General features: G+C 40.3%; 1 protein-coding gene across 1 annotated transcript in view; it reads left to right on the forward strand.

The window, feature by feature from the left end:
• Positions 1 to 8504: 8504 nt before the first annotated feature.
• Positions 8505 to 26406, forward strand: part of ST6GALNAC5 (ST6 N-acetylgalactosaminide alpha-2,6-sialyltransferase 5) — a 186021-nt gene continuing 168119 nt past the window's right edge. Inside the window, exons 1-2 of the mRNA XM_062193407.1 lie at positions 8505 to 8519; positions 9335 to 9562. Of these exons, the coding sequence (XP_062049391.1) occupies positions 8505 to 8519; positions 9335 to 9562 (243 nt within the window). The remainder of the gene's footprint in view (positions 8520 to 9334; positions 9563 to 26406) is intronic.

Genomic DNA, 26406 nt, shown 5'->3' on the forward strand with positions numbered 1-26406 from the left:
TCCATGTCAGTCAGTATAACATAACTTACACTTAAAAATTCTTTCAATACATCTGGATCAACACCACTGTGGTAGAAACCTGTGTCTCTCATCTGCAATTTTCTAAGTCTCCTGGCTGTTCTCTGGCTCCAGTTCCCCTCACAAACCATCTTTCTTGCTGTCTACTTCCAGTGATGTCCAACCAGAAAACAAAAATTCTCACCAGACTACCTGCAGCCCAAACAAATATGCTTCTACCTGATGAGAAACTCTTGTAATATTCTAGAAACAAAGATGCTTAATAGTCATTTTCAAGGAAATTGATAAAATAAATATACAAATCTTCAATGTCTGTGAGGAGTGATGCCCACTTAAATGTGCATTCGTGTGCACTACACAACCTGCACAACTGCATGGAACCACCCTGGTTCTGGTAACTCCCTAGCCTCTCTCACAAACTGCTTGTCTACTCCCAACACCTATTATGAGGTCCCATGCTTCCATGTTGCTGTGTATACCATCCTCTCTGTCAGGAAACACTGATCTGCTGGCCTGTTCCTAGTGATCCTTTAAAACCATCTGAACAATTCTGCTTCACTAAAAATCATATCCGAGCCATCCCTCTTCCATGCCACTTTGTCTTCTTTGTTTGTAACTCAAGCTGCTCTTAGCACATTGGGTTATAATTATCTGCTCATGGGCTTGTCTTCCACAGTAACTCCCCTTAGTGGCCCCAGCCATCTAGTGGAGGGCTCCGCCTAGAGTCAGAGTATTTTGAAAATAGTGGAATGTGGGATGTAGAGGTTGGGAAAGAGGACTCTCCAGTTAGACAGACCTGGTCAAACACAGCACCTGCCACTTTATAGCCCTGTAACCTTGGACAAATGGTCTCACATCTTTACATCTCAGTTTTCTTGGTGGCAAAATGGAGAAATTACCATTACTGTTCAGACAGTTCCTGTGAAGATTAAATAAGCTGCTACCCATAACAAGCATCGGGGCTGACAGCATTCACACAATACATATTAATTGTTACTTTTGCTATAAGCCTTTTGAGTTTGCCGACTCTGATCATATTTAGACAAGATCATAGTCAAAGTGGAAGTTCTCTCCTCCCTTCAGAGAAAGGTACCTCCTTCTTTGATGACCTGTTCTTTCCACTGGGATCTCACACTTGGAGATCTTTCATTTAGGTCATTTTTTTTTTTTTTGCCAGAGTGTCTTGGCTTTCTATGCCTGAAATATTCTCATGGGCTCTTCAGCCAGATCCCAATGCCTTAAGGGCTGATTCTGAGGCCAGAGTGTTGTTTAGGACATCTGTCATTCTATGAGTCTGCTGTGTCTCCCGCTTCCCATGTTGGATCTTTTTTGTTGTTGTTGTTCTATTGGTTAGTATTTTCAGACACTAGTCTTATCTTGTTTATGTGATCTCTTTGTATGTCAGGCACTTTACATGCATTAGTATACTTTGTCCACATAGCACTGTGCTAGAAAGTTTTGACTATCTACCTGTTACCAATGAGGAAACTGAGAAGAGCCATCAGTGACTTATCTTGGTCATATTAGAATTAAGCATCAGAGGCTAGCAAACTTGGTCTGTATAATTGGGAGCTTGTGCTTTGAACTGAATTATGGAAGCATAAAAGAGGGACTTCACTGGCTTTCTGGAGGTTTAGGAAGTGAGGAATATTGGTGGAGGGGCACAGCCTGAAATGTGAAGAAGGAGTAGGAGACAGAACGACTTCTTGAAAGACTCAATGAATGAATATAAATACAAGTGTTTGTGGTCAGTTCAAATGATTCTTTTGGAGAGGATAAGGAGATGAGGTAAAAATGTAATGAAGGGCACATAGTTATGAAGAGCACTAGGTAATCATTTGTAGTTTTTCTTCAAAACTGTAAAAATCTTTTTTAAATCAAAGCACACTTTAAAAAAAATCACACAAAATGCTGACAAGGATGTGGAAAAATGGAATTCTCATTCTTCTGGATAGAATATAAAATGGTACGACCACTATGGAAAACAGTTTGGCAATTTATTCTAAGTTAACTGTATATCTGTTAGATGTCCCAAACATTCCATTTCTAGGTATTCACACAAGAAAAAAAGAAAGCATTCTCTTAGATCTATAAAAAGACTTAATAATTGTGTTCTCAGTAGCTTTACTCATAACAGTTCCAAATTTCAATGGCCCAAATATTCATTAACGGGATAATGGATTAAAAATGAGTACTATATTCACACAATAGAATAGTGGACTATAAAAAAGGAACAAAGTATTAATACATGCAACAGCATGAATAAGCCTCAAAAATTATGATAAGTGAAAGACTAAAAGGTATTTACTGTATGACATCATCTAAACTCAGTTCTAGAATAGACAAGGCTACTCAGAACAACAATTTCCTTGGCTGAAAAACCAGAACAGGGGTGGGCATTTGGCAGCAGTTAAGAAGCTGGTTGGGATAATTGAATCCCATATCCTATCAGAGTGCCTATGTTCAAGTCTCAGATCTGTTTCAGATTCCAGCTTCCTGATATTGTGCACCCTGAGAAGCACCAGACAATTTCTCAAGTACTTGGAGTCCTACCGCCCACATGGGAGACCCAGGCTGGGTTCCAGGCTCCTGGCTTTGACCTGGCCCAAAATACCCTGTAGGCATTTGGGGAATAAACCAGCAGATGAATAATCTTTCTCCATATCTCCCTCACTCTCTCTCTCTCCTCCCCCATCACTGCCTTTCAAATAAATCAAGAATAAAAATAATAAATAGAATATCCTTTTTAAAAGAACAAAAATAGTGCTTCCTTGTTTACTAATCAGGTTGGGGTGGTATGACTTCAAGAAGCCATCATGGAGTGATGGAAATGATCTATACTTTGGCAATGGTAGTGGTAAACCACTGTATAATTCTGTCAAACCCCATCAAATTGTGCACTTACATTTTGTACATTTTACAAATGTATACATCCTGAAACGCAATAGCAAAATAATATGTCACACAATGAAGAGCTGCCTTTGGTTATATTCTCTAAAGATCAGATTCTAAGAAAACTCTTGTAAAGCAGACCAATTTAGAGTTCAGTTTAAGAACCTGATAATGAAAACCTACAATGTTGCTATTCATTCATTCTTTAACAAGTACATATTTATCTTAATAAATATTTATTTATCCCAATGCTAGCACTTTCTTTCTGGGAATCTTTGGATACATGATGGACAGACATTCGATTCCTCGTTTATGCACTGAGGATAGTCATAGTGCTCATCTTACTGCAGTTGTGGAGACTAAATCAGTTTTACATACTAACAGATATGAAATTCTTAGAATAACGCTGGCTCATAGTAAGGGCTAGATAAATTGTTAGTGATTAATATTATTATCATCAGTTTTATGCCAGGCTTGGTGGATATAAACAGCAGTAGGACATAGTCCTAGTTCTAGAAAATTTATAGTTGAGAAGGGAGGATCAACAATAAATACATAAATAAACATGAACAAATATGCTTGGCACAATAATAGAATTTGAAAGTGCTTTGAAAACATAAATGACTAACTGCCTTGGCATGGAAAACCCATTCAAAATGAAAACAGTCAGCCACCTAAATCAAATCAAGTTCAGATAGTCATTTACTATCCTTCAGTATTATGGTTACTACAGACTCCTCCTGTCCTTGTCATCTGAATTTTTAGACGTGCCAGGCTCAGGCCTGTGACTTTTTCTCTTCTGGGTCCTGGCTCTCAGTCGTATGTGCCTGTGAGCCTGAACTGCAGTTGCTTAAGACATCTCACACTGAGGACATCTAATCCAAGTTCTTCATTCATGGCCCCTAATACCTGCCTCTTCCATTGCATTCTCCATATCAGAAATACAGCTCCATTCTCCAAATGGCCCAGCCCAAAAATCTTGCAGATTTCCTTGTCTCCTCTCTTCTTCTATCTTATATCCATCATCCAGCACATTGTGAATTCAGCATTTCTAAAAGTGAAATGACCTCCTCCTCCCTAAACTACTGCAATAACAGAATTGATCTCACTGGTTCTACTCTTCCCTCTCTCCAAAGTGATTCTCATCACAGCAGCCAGGTGATCTTTCTGAAACATCATGAAGCATGATGCTTGCCTGCATTAAACCCTCCAACAGATTTTCTCCACACTGTTTCATGGTCTAGAAGGTCCAAGGTCATCTGGCCCTAAACTATCTCATTGCCCCTATCACTCCAATCTTCCCTCTGGGTTCCCCCACTTCAGCCTTCTTGTGTCTCTTTAACATACCCAGCAAGCTCTCTTGCCTTGTGGCCTTTGAATAAGCTGTTACCTTTGCATGGAATGTCCTTCTTACTGATTGCCTCATGGCTCACTGCCTCACTTCATCCACATCTCGCTCAATTGTCACCACCCTGACAAAACAGAACAGACACCTCCAGCTCTAAATGCTTAGTCTACTTTTCTTCCTAGGGTCTGACATCCTGTATTGGTTTATAGCCCTTTCTTGAATGCTAAGCCTCATGGAGAAGCACTCTGATGGGGCTTCTTCACATCTGTAGGACCCACCTAGGATAAAACCTGGCACACAGATGCTCACCTGATATTTGCTGAAATAAGGAATGAGTTATCATCACCTTGGCATATGCAAAGCTTCACAATTACAAAAAAGTACCATATACAATATCTTAGTAAGCCTTTGGGCAATTTACTATATTTATTTTTATAGCTAAGTTAATAACTTAATATAGTTTTAGGTCCGTTGCTGTAGGTTATGTAGCTATTAGAAATAAAGCTCAAGTCTGGTGTTTTGGCTTTAAATTCAGTCAATTAATCACAATCATAAAGTACTATTAACAAGATATTGCTGTCACCCCAGATGCTTCCCTTGTAGTGTCTCATTTAACCTTTGCAGCAGTGCTTTGAGGTGGCTGTTGTCTGGCAGTTGAGGAAACTAAGGCATAGCAGTAACACAGCCCAGGTCATGGAACTTTCATAAGTGGTAAATTCAGAACCACGTTCCTGGCAGTCTGGTTCCAGGTACTCGTTCTCAACCAACCAACCCTCCTGGCCTGGCCTCTGAAACAAAGACAGTTATGTACACGGCAGAACACAAATGGCCAAGCATCAAATTTGTTTCAAGACTTTCTGCCATTATTAAACTGTTTGTTTGTTTGTTTGTTTTGTTGTTGCTGCATTTAGCACAACTTTCTTCTCTTCCTTTGAGATCATAAGATAGAAAGCAGTCTTATTTCAAACACTGCTAATATCATGTTGTCTGTTTCTCATCCATCTTTGAAATGTTTGAGACATTTGTTTCTGATTCAAGAAGTCACTTGGGAACTGTGGGCAGGGCTGACAGATTTCCAGGAGTCTTCCCTCCTCCTTTGGTAGCTCTGGGGAGCCTTTGCAGCTGAACACATAGGCTGGCACTCTGTCTGAGCTTTGGATCCCACCTGTTCCCTCATCATCTCATGGCATGCCTGGTTTCATAAATTCTCACCTTCATTTTATCACATAACTTACATTGTGGAACATTCAATTTATTTTCCATTCCTTTTCTTTCCTTTTTTAAGTAGAAATCGATTTGATTGGATGTGAAGGCACCAAAGGCTGAAGTGTGGCAAAATTTTAAATGGTGAGAAATCCATCTCAGCTACTGGAATTTTGAGGAGCAAATTGTGTTGAATTCTGCAAGTTAGATGAAGTGAAAAAGCTTCATTGACTTGTCTACCTGTCTACTTGTCTCTAAGTCAATCAAGTGTTAGTGAATGCTGCCTATTTTCTGCTCTTTCTGGTTATTCAAATTATTAAGTTAGAGGTGTGTATCAAGCTATATAAACATAGATGAATGCCCTCAAAACATCAAACCCCTCAGATCTTAAGTAAGCAGGCATTCAGGGGAGTTGAAGAGCAAGTCAAGCATGCTGATTCTTCCTAGTACTTTGGAAAATAAAAGGCTTTTTTTTTTAAATTATTTAATGTATACAAACTTCATATATTTCACATATACAAATTTAGGGACATATTGATCCTTCCCACCCTACTATCCTCCTTCCTCCATCGCCTATTCCTATTCTTTATAAAACTTTATTGCACCTATCTGGGAGTAGGCTGTGAGTTCCTTTAGGACATTATATTTTTTGTTGATCCAACCATTCTCCAATGCTTGACATACGTTAGCTGCTCAACATAGAAGGGACTTAATATTATAGTTGCTTGACAACCACATGTTGAATCTATAGCATTGTCTTTCATTCCCTGTTCACGAATGTACGTCAACACACATACAACATTGTGATCCCCTAGAGGAAAATACACGTCTTGTTCATCTCTGTATTGTTTTAACACAGAGCCACCAGATAACAGGTGATTGATAAATGATGATTGAATTGAAGTATGTTCCCTTACTTTTTTCTATTTTATCTGCCCTCCCTCCATTTGGTTCTCCATCCAGAATGCCTAAGAGTCACATCAATTTAATCAAATATTTGAAAACCAAAGACCTTGAAATCATTCAACTCAAGCTCAGAATTAAATTTTTAAATTTGGCCATTTCATAAGTAGATTTAGCAACTAGCTAACTTCTATCCCGGGAGGGGGGAAAAAGCATAAGCTTGAAGCTTAATGAATTTGGTCAGACATACGATGTAACAGATGTCCAACGTGCTGCCATGAGCTTAAATCATCAATACGATGCCTCTGCTTGGCATGGCAAAATATATTAGAAGTGTTTTATCGGTCACTGGACAACTTGCTAGATGAGGGGAGAACAATCCTGAAAAATGCAAGAGCTGTGTCTAGTGGCATCTCAAAAGGAGCCCTGGAGAAACACAGATAATCTGGTTGCAATGATTCATCAAGTTGGCTCTTTGTTTCATTAATTTGAGTGTCAAGTGCAACCATACAATAAAGAATTGCCAGGACCAGATAAGATTCTTCTCTGGCTGCTGCTCTGCCTGCCCTAACAAGGGGTACTATTCATGCCTAAAGCACAAATTGAATAAATAGCTTCAAGACTGGCAATGTTGTACAGTGTTCTGAATTTTTCGTTTTTCCCTGAAAGGCTGAATTCTGGGTATTTCTTGCCCTTTCCCAAAATATGTTGCCTAGATATTCATTATCGCACCATTCATTTTAACTTTCTTAATACTAAGTATGGAAAATGCCTCAAAGCTTAAAAATAGTTACTGTTGTATCATCAGTCTAGCAGTAGATTAGTGAAGATTAAAAAAGGATTGTAATGCCTTTTTTGGCCTTGAGAACGCTCTTATTGTGCCCATGGTTCAGTTGGCCTGTTGATTATTTTCCTCTTAATGTAATCTTTAACATTACACTGCTACAGGTGAAGTGTTAAGTAATATATTAAGACAACTGTTTTTACTGGGCAATGTCACAAGAAATATGGTTTTAGCTAAATTAGACATTCAACAAATGCCATTTGTAATTCAATGCAGGGAAGAAAGTATCTTTAAAACAGACTATTGATGTGAATTGCCCAACATAAAACAAGTTACATCTTTTATTTTAATTGAAGTTCTAAATGTGAAATCATGTACCATCAATGCAGTGAATCAACATAAAGCCAGCACCAAAGGCCTTAGGATTCTTATGAAATAAACCAAAGGCAGCTTTATCTCCAGTATCCAGAAAGTCCTCATTGAAATTAGGAAGAATCGATAGGTCCAGTTTTTCATGTAGATATGATATGTTGAAGGTTTTTAAAACTTTAAAATCTTTTGGATGAACACCGCTAGAAACCTTGAAGTTTGAGTAAAAATATAAAGTACAATATTTGAAGCAAATAATACATGAAATAATTCAGATGAAAATGGTGCTCTAAAAATTGCATGAGAATAAGTGGCTTTGAGAAAATAAAATTAAGGAAAAAGAGAAAATTATAATGCTTACATAGGAAAACTGAGCTAATCAATAATTTTTTAGAAGAAATGATTTTGTGATAGATTTCTCCATGCTGTGAACATAAATGCAAAAAAAAAAACCATAAATAGAGCTTTTGGCATTTGGGAGGTTGACTTGTTTTTATGCAAACCACGAAACAGGAAATTTAGTTTGAAAATTTTCAAATGGCTATCACGTTCAGAATGCAGCCAGGTCCTCAGTCCTTTTTTCACTTGATGACTTCATAAAAGATAAATAAGCCCTCGGACCAAGAAGTGGCTACACTGGCACAGTTAACTCTCTCGCCCCAGAAATTTCAGTCTGCTGAACGGATTATTATTTGGGGGGCAGGGAGGGGGGATGCAGAGGTTTTTAGGACCCAGCAGGCGGCGGCAGGCGGCAGTTGTGTAGATCACCGAGAGACTACGAGGGTCCGGTTCAGTTTTAATTCTGTCTCTAATCTCTGCAACAGCGGCGCTCCCCGGGTCCCGCCGCTCCCGCGCCCGCTCAGCAGCGGCCGGCCGCGGGCGAGAATCGGAGCCACCTCCGCCCCATCACCCACCATGGAAACCTTCCAAGAAAAAGTGGCCCCGGACGCGCGTGCCTGAGGATTCCACACAAAATAGGTGCCCAAAATGAAGACCTTGATGGTGAGTCAGTTGTGGCAACTCCACTGACCAGAGGCGGGGATCAACGGGCTCAACGTCCCCGGGGAGCTCCGGGGAGCCTTGGGGGAGCCCAACCCTGCACCGCCAGGTCGACCGGTACAAAGGGACAACTTTCCACCTGCTCCGCGTCGCCTCCCGATCCGCGGCCGCGCCTGGCTGGGAATCCCAGAGCCGGGATGGGAACTCGGGTTGCCTGGGCTCCTGGCTCTCCCGCGAGAGGTCCGAAGGGCGGCCTCAAAGCAGCAGGAGTGGTGGAGGAGCCTGCAGGACGCCGCGGGTACGAGAGATGCCCCAAAGCAACAGCCTGGCAAAAACTAAGAGGGGAGGGTAAGGGGTACCTTTGCAGACTTTCTTGGTTTCCTTGCCAGGTGGAAAACTTGCAAAGGCTCGCCAAGGTAGAGCCATTGGGGGTCCACCAAAGAGGGGATGCCAAGGCTAAAGATGCCAGCAGCTAGGTTGGGGTACAGGGCCTCCTTCCCCAAAGTGCGAGCCCACTCCTGCCCCGGCCTCCAGCGCGCCCTCCCTCCCGCAGACCGGCGCCGCGCACCACCTGCCCTCTACCGAGAGATCTGGGCGCGGCGGCGGCCAGGAGCGGAGACGCGCCGGGAGCATCCCGTTCCGGGCGCGGGGACAGCACCTCCTCTGCCCCTCGGCTGAGCGCGGAAGACGGGGCCCCGGGCACCCAGGACCCCCGACCTCCGGGTAGTCTGAGCGGCGCGCCGGGGTCCCCTCGCCGGGCGCGCTCCTCCGGGCGGGCGCTCAGCAGCTCTCTTCTGCTCTCTCCCGCCCGCCCGCAGCGCCATGGTCTGGCAGTGTGTTTAGCGCTCACCACCATGTGCACCAGCTTGTTGCTCGTGTACAGCAGCCTCGGCGGCCTGAAGGAGCGGCCCCCGCAGCAGCAGCAGCAGCAGCCGCCTGAGACCGGCAGCACGCAGCCGGCGGCCGAGAGCAGCCCCCGGCCGGGCGCCGGGGCCCCCGCGGGACCGCGAACGCTGGACGGATACCTCGGCGTGGCGGACCACAAGGTGACGGCTCGCCCACCAGCCCGCGTGCCACTCAGCCTGGGGATCCCGCGCGCCTGAGCCTCCCCCCTTTCCCGGGGCTGGGAGGCACAGTGAGTAGGTGCCCCGCGGAGGCTGGAGTGGGAAGTGGACCCTCGGGGTGGGTGGGCTAGTTCCGACCTGCTTTGGATTCCTATTTGGAGAAAGGTGCAAAGTTTTCCAAGGAATAGGCGTGGTATGCGTGCATCCCAAACCCAATTCCTCTAAGGGAACCAACCATGAATCTAGAACCCCTTGATCCTCAGCATCGCAGCTGCCAGAGTATGTCCGGTTGCGAAAGCTCCGGGTCTGGCAACCAAGTCATGCCCTGGTCTCAGGAAGCCGGGATGGCAGGGGCTCCACCCCGAGCGGGACTCCCATCGCGAGAGGCAGCCGGCGGCAGGCCGCTGCTGAGGACCGCAGGTGCTCCTCTGATCTCGCCTTCTCAGGCCCAGGGAGCGGTGCCCAGGCGGCCGCAGAAGGCTTGAGGCACAAACACAGCTTGCACTGGCTTGAAAGCCTGTTTTCCTCTGCCTTTCGGGAAGTGGCTTCATGGCTTGGCTAATAATTAATAAGATGAATTTTTTAAAATTGAGCCTTCTTTCCCTGGAATAATAAATCTCTGATTTCAGTGTGTGGAACCTCTGGGAGAATCCTAATCAAGTTTTCTGATCCTGAAGATATTTTAATTCAGTTTAAATGTATTCCTCATTATCTGAAGCTGCTAATATGTTTTTATTAAAACACCATTCCACTCTGTATCTGCTCTACAGCTAGAGGATGTCCTGGAATCCCCCAATTATTCCACTTGCTATTTTACTAAATTCTATCACTGTGAACCAAAGTAATATTTAGCAGCTGCTTCCTTTGTGCATAAAGATCACTGTTAGTGGGCATCAAAAAAAGGAAACTTTTTTTTAAAGTGACAATCAAATGTTGTCACTCACTGGAGCAATGCGTAATGCTAGGGATTTGGAGGGTACAAAAGAATTAAGACAGGAGCTAGCCTTTAGGGACCTTTCAATGCCTGAGAAACAAGCAACTAACATGAGATGTACATAGATGGGTACACTGATATATAAATGCATAGTAAATGCTGGGTATAAGCTTTTTGTACTATAGGGGTGCAGCGATAAGAAAGATTAGTCTTCTGGAAGGAGCAAGGAAAGTTTCTTGGAAAAGGTGGAACTTGTTCTGGAAGAACATAGGGGAGCAGATGAGAGGGAGTAAGTTCATTAGGAAGAAAATGGGATGGGGGGAGAGGGTTGGAGATGAGAGGGGGGTGATAGACTGCTATAACCCCAAAGCAGAGGACCATCTGTTTCACAGTGCCAGTTTCAGTTTTCTGTCCTAGTTGTTGACTGATTGTGTACTTTGTGTCTGCCTGTGCAAGCAACCCATAAGGGCTGAAGTTCTAGGAAAGTGTAGACATCAGCTTCTGGAATGGATGGATGTGCTGTTTATGTGTAACTAATGTATGATGAATATGTTGAACTTGGGAGCTCTTCATGGCTATTGTGGAATTGACTAACTTAGGGAGCCATTTTACTTGTAAAACTTTGCTTAATAGGGGTATCAACATGTACACTTGCTGAGGTGCTTGGGGGAAGAGATTCATAATACTTTTAATGTGAAATTCTACATGAAAATCAAAACAATCTAGTAAAAGGGCTTTATAGACTGGAATGCTATGTGAGTGACAAATATTGTATGAAAGCCCTTGGAATTCTTGGCAGAAGGGTCCTTCTGGATCATTATCAATCCCAATGAAATTCTTCATAGAAAGCCAGTATCTCTCAAAATTCTATACCCAAAGGAGTCAACAAAACTACTGTAAGCAAAGGAACAAAAGCAAATATTAAGCCATGCCTTCTCTGTAGCGATTATCACAAATGTCCCACTGAACTATATGTAAACTTTTGTGCTCAGAGTACATTCACTCAACTGGTTTCCTACTATGATTTAGCTGCTTGGCACTGGGGAAGAGTTCCACTTCTGAAGGTACATCTGTAAAATGTTGTTTGGGTCCTCTCTAAAAGTTGCTGTCCATTAGGTTTTGTTTGAGATTTTCTTATAGTCTTCTTAAGCAGAGGTTGAAATCATTTGTTATGCTGCTGGAGATATTTTCCTCCTGTTGCTGCCAGGCATGGTAAGACATGAAAGCTTTTCTATTCTCATTCTAGTGCCAATGATACTCAGATTGCGTATTTTTTCACTTTCACATGAGGTCTCAGAAAAATTATAGGATATGTTGAATGTGATGTCCACCAAGCCATATGCTGCTGCATATTGAATCAGAATTCCAGCAGACTTTTTATTTGCTGTTGATTTACTGAGCCTGGAGAGAGTTATAGATACTATTTTGGAAAATGTTCACATCACCATAGCTGGAGGTCCCAAAGACTGATAAATATGTAGTGTTTATGTTCAGCTACATGATGGTATTAACATTATAACTCCAAGATTAAATTCAACAGGTGGTCCTAATCCCCAGCACCTGAATTTCACAAATTACAGCCTGTCTGCAATGATAGTCTTGTCTCATATGGCTGCTGCCTGAATTATTGTTGAGATTAAATCACTGTGCGCTTTTGTTGAAAGATATGCTGCAAGTCAAGTCAGTGATGAGCGGTATGTGTTAAAGCTTAAAATATCACTTTCCCCGGTCAGATTCCCTACTTCCTCTTTCACAAACAATGTGAGCTGCAATTGTAATTCCAGTGGAGTTTCTTGAGATATGAAAACATTTCATTTTCTTTTTAATAGTCTTTTCCTTTATTTCCCCAATACCTTACCCTAGACATTTTCTCACAAACGTTCCACCAACTCATTTGCATCTTGGGTATTTGTCACTGCAGCTAGTGTGCCTGGACTCTGCCATTACTCCCCTGGTCTCCATTTCCGGAAGCCGTTGATTTTTGACCAGGTTAGCCAGATACAAGTGAAGTAGCCAATTTTCATGGTGTGGGAAACTTCTGCATTTAGAACTACAGCATAGTGTCTAACCAAGCTAACACATGTATATACTCACACACATTAAATCGTGAAACTATCAGAGGAATGCTCCATGTCTTGCAGCAGAATGGAAGGGGACATGGACTCAGATTTAGTTCCTAGTCCAGATTTGTCCTGTGTAGATAAAATCATTGGCCATCTGGTAGACCCTATGAAATCAGACTGGGAGCTGATTCCCATTCACAGTGGACAGGCCCTTATTGCAGAGGGCCTACTGTCAACCTGCACTTCTCTTTTCTGAATTAGTTTCTGGAAGGGCAGTGTCAGTGGGGTCTGTAGCTGAGCAGGTATCTTTTCACTTCAGAAGTGGTCCCCAGTGATGGATTTAACCACATACTAATAATATGTTTGTCCTTGAGCCTTTCCTTCCTTGGGTACTCAGCTATTCAGACAGATCAGAACCATTTATGGTAGTAGTATTAGTATTAATCTTTGGTAGATGTCAAGTGATGAGACATGTTAATGCCAGAATTAAATAATCATCTCAAACCAGAAAAAGACATATACCAAAGAACTTATTTTAAAAGTAGTCATATTTTTTTTCTTTAGAAAAGTATACAAATTCTCAAATACACATTTACACCATTTAGTAGACCCTATTTATGATATTTGAGTCAGCCAATAAATGAGAAATCATTTGGATATCAAGGAAATTCAAGTGATCTATTTTTCAGTACTTGGGTAGCACAAGATATAATCTGCTAATGATGATGAATCCTACTACTACTAAATATCAACCAAAAGGAATCATGAAATGAACTATTTCCCCCAAGGAGAGGAGTTGCTGTAATATATTTGCTTCTAATAGAAGATTTCATATTTCTATGACATCCAGGAACATTGCTGTGGATTCCCACAAGGGTAATCTCAAGATACGTCCATCTTCCTGTACCTAATAGAAGAGTTTAACTTGGCTCACTCTGAATTCCCAGCTTGATGACTTTTTTCTGATCCTCATTCTGCCTCAGGACCTTTGCACTTGCTCTTTCCTTTTCCTTGAAAGCTGTTCCCCAAGGTCTTTTGTTCTGTTGGTGTCTTCTGGTCATTTGGTTCTCAGGTCACATGTCATCCCCTTGTGGACCACACTCTTTAAACAGTTCCCTCCTCTACAGTTGCTCTTCTTCACACTAGTCTGCTTTATTTTCCTTAGAATACTTAACAGTATCAGAAATCATCTCAAAGTTTACTTCTCCATTGAGTATCCTCCCCACAATGAGAATATAAGCCTTGTGACAGCAAAGTGTTTGTACATCACCATTGGAACTCCAGGATCTGGAAAACTGCCCGTCACCTGGTAGATGCACCATAAATATTTACTGAAACAAATAAGAAAATGAGGATGGAGTAGGGAAGAACAGAGCTGCTTCCCTTTGTGTCAAGTTCTTTCTCTATAAGAAACATCATTGCAGTGCCAAGTCCCTAGTATGTCTCATTTTTCCTAAAATTATTTTTCAAAAAAGGTAATAGTATTGGGGATGAAGAAGAGGAAATGATATAAAATATAAGAATCTTTGAGAATGAGATTTAAGAATCTAGCTTTCAACAGCTTCTCAAAATTAATTATATGCACTGAAGTTTAAGAATCAACATTTGAAATTTTTTAGTTATCACTTTATATAATTATGTAGTTAATTTATGTCTACATTTTGAAACTAATTGTAACCCTTAGTAAAAACTCACTGGAGGCCTAGTAGTTTGAAAATGGGGCATTCTGAAGGAATAACACAGTCCTTACCATCAAAGAACCTTTGATCTAACTGGAGAGAAAAGACAAAGGAGCAAGGAAAGTTAATTAATAAAGCAACTACTGAATAATAATATGAAACCAGGAGGCAATAAATGAAGGTACTAACACTAAAAGGAGGTAATATCTCTGATCTTTCTCCATCTATAAAGTAAGTTAAATACTATCAATACCTTATATGTTTGTAACTTTCAAATCAACATTCCCTTATTTATTAACCTCATATAGGTGTTTATGTGTGTGTGGCATCCAAAGAATAACGGGTAAAAAGTTTGGATATCTAAGCAACTTCAAAGTGATTGATTTTAAATTAAAAATATTAAGCTTCTTTGTAATTTCCCTTTGGCATGACATACACTCTTCTGGATTCTTGAAGGGGGCTAACCTGGTTCCACTGTCACTATAACATATGGTGATCACTTTATCCAACCTAAATCTCATAGCTCCTGCCATGATGAATGCAAATATAATTGTGTTGGCCACAAGACAGAATATTTGCAATCGGCTCTGTCCTGGAAACATGACATCTGTTATAGAGATGAATTTCTATAACCTCTAGGATGAGGTGGCAGTGCGTAATTCCTGTCCTGCAAATACTGGGATAAAGTGAGATTCAAAATGAGAAAGACTTCAAAAAGTTAAAATGTACCATTAATCATCAAATCATTGCTCAAAACCTCCCACTCACATATTATATTGTTTAATCAGCTATGTAAGATTTTAAATATGGAAAGACATGAATGATCATTTTGTAAATAGTGTTGATCCAATGAAGAATTCACTGGGATCAGTGAATTTATGATCAAATGACTGATAAAAACTTGAGTAGGGACATTTATGAGATCTACTCAGAGTCTTCTTCACAGGCTCTTTTGCTCCTAATTATTTAGTCTGAACCTAGGACAAATAAATATTTTATTGTATGCTGTATTCAATATGATCTTCAAATACAGATCACAGGGATGTTTATTCTCAGCTTATCACATCAGGAAAATCTTCCCTGAGTGGTAGGCCTGTTAGACCTGAACTTTATGTTTGGTCATCATAGCCAGGATCCCATGATAATACCTATTCTTGTTTATTGCTATTTCTTATCTAGCATTGGCTGATTTCTTCACTAAATGATCAGTTCTTGAAGGTCATAAATTTTTCCTCCCCTTTTTGCCTTTGTATTCCTAGCCTTTAACATAATCCTTGGCATATAATGCATCTTCAATACATTTTTATTGAATGAGAGAGTATATCTACATAAGAATTTTAAATTTCTTCTAAAATAAGCCTACCTCAAGAGTTTTTGACCATATGGAGTTACTGAAAAAAGCTTCACATCATAAATACCAATTTCTCCTGCTACAATTTGTAGTTCTGTAACTAATTCATTTCTACCTTCTTGTACTAATCAGATCTCTTCAAACATACTCAGAATTTTAGAGCTAGAAGGAAAACTTAAAAATCATCAAAAAGAATTCATGAGTAGTCATGTGATTTGCCCAAGGTCGCAGGTTAGCCGCAGAGCTGGGGATAAAATGTGGGTCTCTGACATGAACATCATTACCATAAAGGAAAGTCGGTGCCAATATCTTCTAAGCAGTGACTCAACATTATTTGGATAGAATTTATTAAAATGATGAGCCCAGGCCTACCCAGTTGTTGGAAAGAAATAAATATTTAAACATCTTATTATTCTGAAATGAATGTGAGAATATGCCTCTGGATAGTTAAAGACAGCCTTGCACCCACGACTGACTTGCAATGGGTACTGTGAATGCTGCATAAAATACCTGTTACTAGTGCTATTGGAGCAATCTGATTTTGCCTTTAAAAAGTAAACCAAGCCCAAAAAAGGGCCATGTTTAATTATTTGCAGGAAATGACACAAACAGACCACTCATTTAGCTGAATTACCTTCTCCACAGTGGGGAAGAAATCATCATCAGAAGACGCAGTTAAGTAACTGTGTGGAGAACTGCCATCGTGCAGAGACCACTGACTCCCCCTACATTCTCAGAGGTAATACTTGCTCTGGGGGAGAGTTACTTGAGACAAATAAGAAACCATTTCACCTCTGGTAGGGAAATTAACCTGGATAGTTACGGTAGCTCAATATGAAAAGAAAACTTGTATTCTGTTCTCTCTTAATGGCTACGGAAGTGTCTGTGGAATTCCTGGGAACCTCACAGAGTCTGAGTCAATGCTGCAAACTGAAATGCAGAGGTAAACAATTTTTTATAAGAAAGCATATTCTGGAAATTAATTGCACATGTGGGACATCACTACCTGCTGAACTACACGTATTGTTAAAATTTCTAACTTACAAATCTGCAAATGTTCCTTGCATGTTTCCTTAGCCTAGAAGATCAAGCTCTGACTACTTGTAAAACTCACAAGGTCATACAGGGTCATTGTGGCCTAAATCCCCAACCTTATCTCCCATAGCTCCCCTAAACTCAGGCTCCACACACCCTGAGAACACAGCTGGTTGTCTACTTTTCTGCTTTTCTTTTAGCAAAGAGTATCCTTTCTCCTTTTCTCTGCCAGGTGGAGAACTAATTCATCAAGACCCAGCTCAAGCAGTTCCTTTCTAAAATTTTTCCAGAAGCAATAGCCATGCAGAGTAGACCAGACATTCTCTCATACCATTCATGCATCAGTTATCAATCACGTATAGGCTGGAAACCTACTACGTGTTAGACAGAAGAGGGAAATGAGAATCAGTGTAGGAAATATTATATATATTTGGGAAGTGCTAAATTATTTTTTTATCTTACATGCCTCTGATAACATAATATTGCAACTATTCAACTTCATGCTCAATGTCTAAACTACCTTCTGGAGGCTAAGAACATAATTTGTCCATCTGGATATCTCCAGAACCTAAAATTGTTTCTCATACACATTGAAGCCCAGTAAATCTTTGATCAGAGTTAAACAAAATCCTGTTGTAATTACATATACTAGGAGGATATTTGAACACGTCTGGTCAGTAGACTTATTAATTGTAACCAAGAAAAGCCCAGAAATGATAAATAGAGGAAAAAGGACTTCACACATATGGCTGTCACACATGTTTATTTTCTGCTTTTCATTTAAATACAGATCAACATGTGCTGACCATTCCAGAATGGGAGACTAGATGTTAGTATATAATAGTGCCAGGGTCTATATTTGAAGAACATATAGCATCATGGAAGGCAAGGGTACTTGCCCAAGCCTTTTACTTGATGTGAGCTCTTGAGCAAGGCACAAAACTTGTAGGCCTAAGTTAGTCTTAGAAGAGGGAGTTAAATGATATCCATTCATTCCCTCAATGATCAGGTAGCAATTATGTGCTTTCCATATTCCTGACATTGTGTTCAGAACCCAAGAGACAATGAACAACGAATAAGGTGTGATCTCTGACTCCATAAAACCTACCTCTTTTAGGAGAGGCAGGAAAAAAAGAGTCATTAAAATTACAGTACAGATTTGAATAAAAATATTTATATGCTGCCAACGTTGGCTCTTATCCTGAGACCTCTGGAGGTGGCCTTAAGGATAAATTAGCAGAGTGACTCCATCAGCTGTGGGTTTCAGAGGGTAACCCTGGCTTTGGGATGGGGTCAGTTGTAGTAGCCCTTGGTTATTGCAGAGGGACCAGTCAGCAGAACGTCACTGTGGTCTCAGTGTCCCAAAGATGAAGATACCTAAGGTTTCTGCCCACTCTAAGTTTCTGCCATTGCTCATCCCACTGTGTCTGCTAAGTGGAACTTCTCCAACAGCAGAAGGTTTGAGGTTCAAGATTGCCTCTCCATCAGTGGTGGAGGGAGTCTGAGGAGGATCACAGATGGCACTTCAACTTTGTCTAATTTTGAACCTCGCTGTGCATCTTAATACCACATACTGACTTGAGCAAAACAAGAAACGGTGTCATTATGGTTAGGGCTGAAGCAAGCTGTTGTGGGGACTCCATGATGTGTACTGGCAGAAACAGGAATTAAACCCTCCACCTGCAGCCGAGCCAGAGGGATGTGGAGTAAGTGTGTTGGCAGAGACTTTATCATGCAATGATTCTAGTAGGGGCGGGGTGGGGAGCAGATTTTATTCTTGAATAACCTTGTCAAGGGAGACTGTTGCATAATCCTTCTTACCAGGTAGAAGTATGGGACAGAGAGTGGCTTCCTCTCCTTTCACTTCCCATGTAGCTATAGAGAGAGCAATTACCATTCTTTTAAATCACTGAAGTTTGGTAACAACTTCTAAGGACAGTAAAGTTTCCATTTCAGTTGCCTCAGAAGGAAATTGGCCATAAAGTAATGTAAAATTTGTCAAGAAGGAGTCTGGATCCTAATTTATTCAAAAGCTTTTGATTGGTAGCAAAAACATATACTGTACATCTGAATGAACTCCAGCTTTATGGGGCCCATATCTGGAGTTGTTTGGCAATGTCACACCTGCCAGGCTGCTGTCAGGGATATATCCACATTGCTCACATTAGCTGACATGGAATATGCTTCCACTGTGTGCTGAAAATTGTAAAGCTGGTTCGTTTAATCTTTATTCCACATGTACAGGTTTGGAACAGTTAGAGCGCAGGAAGTGATAATGTGCTGCTTTTATTCCAGCACTTGGGAACGGGTTTGTGGGCACCTGTGTGTGTTTCCGATTAGCAATGCCCCTGCCACCATGAATGAAGCTCTACCTTAGTACTTGCCATCACTAATCCCTGCAAGAATTATGTCCATTATTACAACTGAGTGTGGTTTGGGACTCAGTTTGAAATGTGATGAGTTTTTAACCCAAATGTTTAGAAATGAAAGTCAGAGAAAGATGTCATGGAAAGCAAGGTGTGCAGCCTGAATGAGCCTGAAGGGGTAAAGGGTTGTCTTGGTCCATTTGGTGCTGCTATAACAAAATTCCACAGATTGAGTGCTTTACAAAGAACAGACATTTATTGCTCACAGTTCTGGAGGAAGTGCAAGATGGAGGCCACAGCCTTTGGTGTCTGTTGAGAACTGCCTCCTCCAGAGGGGATGTGTCCTCATGCGGCAGATGGTAGAATGACAAGAATAAGTGCCCTCTCTCAAGCCCCTCTTTAAGGGCATCTCATTGCATACACCAGCAAGGAGCCCTCCTGGGCTAATCATCTCTAGGAGGCTCCACCTCTTCATCCTGTCATATTGGCATTCCCTGAGTTTTGGAGGCAGTCAAGCCATAACAGGTTAACATAGCATAATTAGACCTAAGACTAAGAGGAAGTACTGGAGTGAGAAACAAGGCAAAGTGCTTCTTCTCTGTTTCCAGAGGGACTCCTTCTGGTAATTTACACATGAAGTGTTGATTGGATTCTAGAAGGCCAGTTAAGGGTAGCTTGTCATGGGCTCTGAGGTGTTTAAAAAGGGTTCACTGTTATTTTGACATCATTACATTTGATTATGATTTTATATGCTGTTCAATAACAGAATACCAATGGACAAAGGAATCAATTAAAAGTAAGTTTTTCTGCCTAGGATGGCTGGGGAAGAATAGTAAGGGGGCTTCCTTTACTCTGGAATGAACACCATAGTGCCCTTCTGCGATCACTGACTAGGGTCCTCTAGGGAGTCATAAATCTTGGTATTGACTGATCTGCCAAGAAAAGGACTATTCTTAATGGGCCCACAGAGCATCTGAACCTTTGGAAGCTTGGAAAGATAGAATGGGACCAGACTTTACCTTATGCGTCTTCAAAGGTTTTGAACCAAACTGTGAACACCAAACCTCAGCAGAATCTCATGCAAACTGTGCCTGTAGACCAGATATAAGAATATGGAATTCCTTCTATCTGGGAAATTTTTCCTCTGACTCATCCCATCCCCACTGTAGTATGTTGAATAAGGAAGGAGAGGGCCAGAATGCTAGTCTTGAGAAACAAGCAGTACCCCCTTCAAAGCTGTAAATGTTTATATACTCATTGTCTTCTCAAAATGACAAAAGGTAAAAAAGGAGGCTGGCAGTCAGAAATCTTCCACCAAGACATCATTACTGTTGCTGATATGTTAATGAATTTTTAACAGATATTTTCATACATGTCATGATGTGAATATATGATATTTTCATGTGCTTCTTTTCACTGTTTTATTCGTATATGCTGGATTTGTGGGATCTGTGTGTACACTGATTTACCAATATGATCAGTGGTAAAAAGGAGGGTGCCATCTTGTCGTTACTCCCTAATTATAAAGACTTATCTTGTCTAATCACTTAAAACTAAAATACTTTCCAATTAGAGTGAGAATATTAAGAAATATATCTTGACATTTATGCTAAATTCTCCACTTACTAATCCTGGAGGTACATACACCCCTCTACGAGCTTAAAAACTCCTTTCTTTCCCTGCTGTTTACAAGCTCCTAGACATTTATCTTGTGGCAATATATCCCCCCTCCCATCTTTGACCTCTGACCCATTTACTCAGCTACAAAATATGTTACAGCAATTTTTATTTTTTTGTTTATTTGAGAGAGACAGACAGAGACCTCTTATCTGCTGTTTCACTCCTCAAATGCCCACAGCAGCCAGGAATGGGTCAGGCCAAATCCAGGCAGAAAGAACTGAATCTGGATCTCCCAAAAAGGTTGCATGGCCCAAGTACTTGAGCCAGCAGATGCTGGCTCCCAGGGTGTGCAATAGCAGACAGCTGGAATTGGGAGCAGAGCGAAGACTCGAACCCAGGCACTCTGATACAGGATCCCAAGTGGTGTCTTAAAAAGTGCAGCAATCCCCACTCCTGTTCCAGCAATTTTAAAATTTTATAAATCACGCCCAGTAATCCTTTAATCCTTCCTGTCAACTTTCACTAAATTCTCTCCCCTTGATCAGTAGCTACTTTGGGGATGTCATGATAACTTCACACTGTTGAAAGTGACCTTCACCTTTATGGTCAGTAAAGTGGCCCTCATATTTGTCTTTATTTTCTGGGCTCCTACTCTGTGACTTATTTCTCTGTTGACAAATAATGCAGATCTAATTACATGTCCAAAAACAGCACAGGTCTATTTTCACATCACTGTTTGCTACAACACAAATAATTATAATCATCAATTTCTTATTAATTTGCAGACTTTTCTGTATTTTGTTTTCATTTTCTATGTTTATAAAACATTTTTTTTAAAATTTATCTATTTATTTGAAAGGCAGAGTGACAGACAGAGAGGGAGAGACAGAGAAAAGAAAGTGCTCGTCCATCTATTGGTACAGTCCCCAAAAAGGCTCGGGCTGGGCCAGGCCAAAGTCAGGAGTTAGGAACTTCATCCGGATCTCCTGTGTGGGTGGCAAGGACCAAAGTGCTTGCACTATCCTCCCCTGCTTTCCTAGGTGCATGAGCAAGGAGCTGAATCAGAAGTGGAGTAGCTAAGAATGGAACAGGTACTCCAATATGAGATGCCAGTATTGCAAGTGGCAGCTTAACCCACTATGCCACAACACTGGTTGCTTTACAAAAATCTTTTAAATCCTTTATATTATTTAGCCCAACTTATGATTTCTACTGCAGTTCCTCTTGATAGTATATATATATATATATATATATACACACAGTATACATATATATATATATATATATATATATACACACACACACACACACACACGAAACAAGGTCTTTGAGCTAGTTTTTATTTCTTTCATTTTTCAAATATGTACTGTTACACAGTTATATCTTGATTTTGGCATGGCCTCAAAACTCCTTGTTATTCTTCCAGTCCATGGATGGGATAAATCTGTCAGGAGTGATGCTGGGGCCTGCTTCTCCCATGACAGCCAACTGGCAGGGAGGATAGTTTTATGTGTCTTGGTTGGTGGCTTCCAAGGAGAGATGAGTTTGAGATCACCAGAGATCTTTGCCAACAAGCTCTTTATCAAATCAGTCCTTTGTTTTGCTGCCTGAGCTCTGCTTTGCACTCTAAATAGAGGAACCACTGAATCTTTCCCATTTATTTTGGAAATGTTTTTATAGTGGTAACATAAATATATATATATATATATAACATAAAATGTGCCATTTTAGTCATTGAGTGGGCAATTCAGTGGCATTAACTATGTTCATGGTTGTGCAGCCATCATCACCATTTATTTCAAAAATTTTCATCACCCCCAGAGACTCTCTAATGATTAAACATTTACTCCCCATTCTTCTCTCCCCCTAGTCCCCAGTGACTTCAGTTCTACTTTCTATCTCTATGAATTTGCCTATTGCAGATATTTCATGAGTGAAATCATTCAGTATTTGTCATCTGTGTCTAATTTCAATTGGCATGATTATTTCAAGGTTAATTCATGTTGTGGCATGTACCAGAACTTCATACCTTTCAAAGGATAAGTGATATTCTATGGTGTGAATATGCCACTCTCTTTTTCCAGGCATCTGTTGATGGACACTTGGGTAATTTCTACCCTTTGGCTATTGAGAATAATGTGGTAATGAGCAATGGTACTCTCATTCCTTTTTTTAAGAACCTCCTTCCTTCCCAACCTCATGGCAGCATCTTACTCTCCAGCTCCCATACCTGTCAAGGCTGCCCAGCATCCAGCTGCTCCCACCTAAATACACAATCATAAGTAAATATAGAAATTAAAAAATTAATTAATTGCACTAATTGTATTCTTGTCAAAAATTTTGAAAAGTATAGAAAATAGGAAATTAAAAATGTTTCCATAATCCTCCTAATACTTTCATTTATGTAATGATATAATTTTGATTTATTTCTGATACTTTTTGCATTACTGCATTCTATTTTTAAAAAGACATTTTTAACTGTTTGTTTTAGAAACAGACATTGTTTTTAATTGTTTGCTTTAGAGACAGACAGATAGACAGAGACAGATAGATCTCCGATCCCCTGGTTTACTCCCCAAATGCCCACAACAGCCTGGACTGGGCCAGATCAAAGCCAGGAGCTAGGAACTGAATCCAGGTCTTCCACATGGGTAGCAAAGACCCATCTACGGAAGCCATCACCTGCTGCCTCCCAGGGTAGATTAGCAAGAAGGAGTGGTGGCAGAGCCCAAACCCTAGCACTCCAATATGAAATGTAGGTGTCCCAAACAAGTGTCTTACCAGCTAGACTGACTGGCTGCCCCTGCATTCTCTTTTAAATCCAAATGTGAGCATTTTATATGTTTTTAAATGTGCATGAGATTTTGTCTGTTTTGTGTCTGCTTTACTGTTATTAAAATAGTGATTAAGGTTTCCTTTGGTTAGCATTCGCCTTTTATAACTTCCCATCCTATGATTTTCAGGCTTTCAGAGTACCTGGCCTGGTCCCTAATAGTTGCAGGCTCTGAGGCAGCAGTACAAATGGAAGTCCTCATACATTCTAGTTGTTTTATTCACTGATTTTTTTCTTCATTTGGGGAAGACTTTAAAATTTCAAACATTTCATTTGACCTATTCCGATTATGAATTTGATCAGAGAAATTCTCTTATTCATTTTATTGTGATTATTAAGTAAGTAAATCTGTGTTAAATAAAAGATATGAAATATGCTGTTTGGGATGTTTTTTGTGGGTAATGCTTGACAAAAGTTTACCCACTTTAATTATTTCTAGTTTTTAAAAATGTAAGCAGACTGCCTATTTTTCTATTTATATTTTCAGCTCCTTCCCAACCCCAGGATTCCTTCTCATTGGTTATATTTTATCCCAATCTCAAATTCCGCTCATTCTATTCCCCTGCCCCTCATATACACCCTAAGGCAATGACTAGCTCCTCCTGAGAAGCCAGTACAACACACAAATCTTCATGGCATTTGAGCACAGTGGCCTTTTGTTTCAAGACTATAGGGCAAGTAATATGGAGAAGCACTTTTTCTGGAGTGGCAGCAGTGTTAGACACAAAGGTGGTTGCTTAAGGTTATAGATGGTGCTGTGACAGAATGACAGAGGTGCTCTGTGGTCTCTAATGTAATTTGTGTGCTTGTATGTGATAGACTATGCCATTTCAGTGCTTCTCAAACATTAATGCGTGTGTGAGTCACCTAGGATCGTATGAAATGCAGCCTCTGGATCTCTGGGCTTAGGCAGGGCCTCAAAGTCAGCATTTCTAATGCAACTGAGTAATGCCACTGCTATTATTGGTCCAAGATCCGTATTTTGAGTAGCAAGATTCTGAAGCATACGATTCAGGACAGGGACCACTCTTGTCTGATAGTAAAAGTTAATACTGTATGTCTCCTATGTAAATAGTATATAGCTGGAATTTACTCTTAATTTATAATTACAATCATTGTCTTTTAAGAGTTATATTTACTTCATATACATTTATTTTAATTTTTACCATTTACTACTGATATGTTGGGAGTTTTCTATTATTTAAATATTGGTTTTATATTTGACACTTTCTATTATATCCTTACAATTTATTTATTTATTTATTTGAGAAGCAGAAAAAGAGAGAGGTCCCATCTGCTGGTTCACTCTCCAACTGTCAATACCAGGGATCCAAATCTCAAAACTTGGAACTCAATCCCTGGTCTCCCACATGGGTGGGAGGAGCACAACTACTTGAGCCATTACCACTGCCTCCCAGGGTTTGCATTCGCAAGAAGCTGAAATCAAAATCCAAAGCTGGACATCAAACTCAGGTACTCTGATATGGGGTACAAGCATCTTGACCAGCATCTTAGCCACTAGACCAAATGCCTACACCATATGTTTTTGCTTATGTTTTCAGCCTGCTTTTCTCCTTTCTCTGAATTTTATTATTCTCTCTTATTTCATTTTTAGAGTCATAATGGCCTACAGATTAAACTCTTTGTTTCTACTCTTTTAACATCAATCTTGAGGCTTTTTTTTTTTTTAAGATTTATTTATTCTGCTTGAAAGTCAGAGTTACACAGAAAGAGGAGAAGCAGAGAGAGAGAGAGAGAGAGAGAGAGGTCTTCCCTCCGCTGGTTCACTCCCCAGATGGTCTCAACAGCCGGAGCTGTGCCGATCCGAAGCCAGGAGCCAGGAGCTTCTTCCGGGTCTCCCACACGGGTGCAGGGGCCAAGCACCTGGGCCATCTTTCACTGCTTTCCCAGGCCACAGGAGAGAGCTGGATCAAAAGTAGAACAGCCGGGTCTCGAACTGGTGCCCATATGGGATGCTGGCACCGCAGGCGGCAGCTTTACCCACTATGCCACAGCGCCAGCCCCAATCTTGAGATTTTAACATGCATACTTAAAAATTCTTAAATTAATTGATATAGTTTTAAATTATTTGACAATGAAAATCTATTTGTTGTATACAACATGATGTTTTGATAAATGCATAACATTGTAGAATGTCTAAATCAAGCTAACTAACATATGAACAACTTACATACTATTTTTTATGATGAGAATACTTAAAAGCTACTGCGTTAGCCATTTCCAGGTATACACTATGCTGTTATTAACTACAGTCACCATGCTGTGTGAAAGGTCTCTTGAATTTATTTCTCCCAGTCTAACAAAAATTTTGTATCCTATGACCAACATCTCACTTCTTCCCCTACACTTAGTCTCTTGTCAATACCATTCTACTCTGATTCCTTGAGTTCAATTTTTTATTCCACATATAAATTAATTAATTAATGTATTTAATTTTCTAGATAATTCAAGGACCTCAACACTTCCACTCCAGTCAACCTAAACACTAATATTATCTCCCATTGTATTGTGGTATGTTACTTTTACTAAGCTGAACAAAGTAGATATTAACATTATTACTGTTGTCATTTCAAATAATCAGTATTTATATAGATTTACTTGCATGCTACCAATTTATTCATTCACAATTCTTTTTTGCAACTTAGATCTCTGTTATACTTCTTCCCAAAATATAATTCTATAAATTCCACTAATGTAGTTCTTTCATTTTATCTGAAAATATATTTTCTCCACATCAATTATTTTCTTTGTCAATATTTTGAAATCTAATTCTTGTGTTTTCTCCATGTTGGTGTTCATATTGAGTTGTTTGTTGTCAGGCTAATTTTCACTAATTTTTAGATATTCTAAACTATGGACTCTTTAAGTACATCATCGCTCCCATAGCCTATTCACTTTACAATATGTTGTTTATCTCACTATGC

The sequence above is a fragment of the Lepus europaeus genome, chromosome 5, assembly GCF_033115175.1.
Source record: "Lepus europaeus isolate LE1 chromosome 5, mLepTim1.pri, whole genome shotgun sequence".
In the NCBI taxonomy this organism is placed as follows: domain Eukaryota; kingdom Metazoa; phylum Chordata; class Mammalia; order Lagomorpha; family Leporidae; genus Lepus; species Lepus europaeus.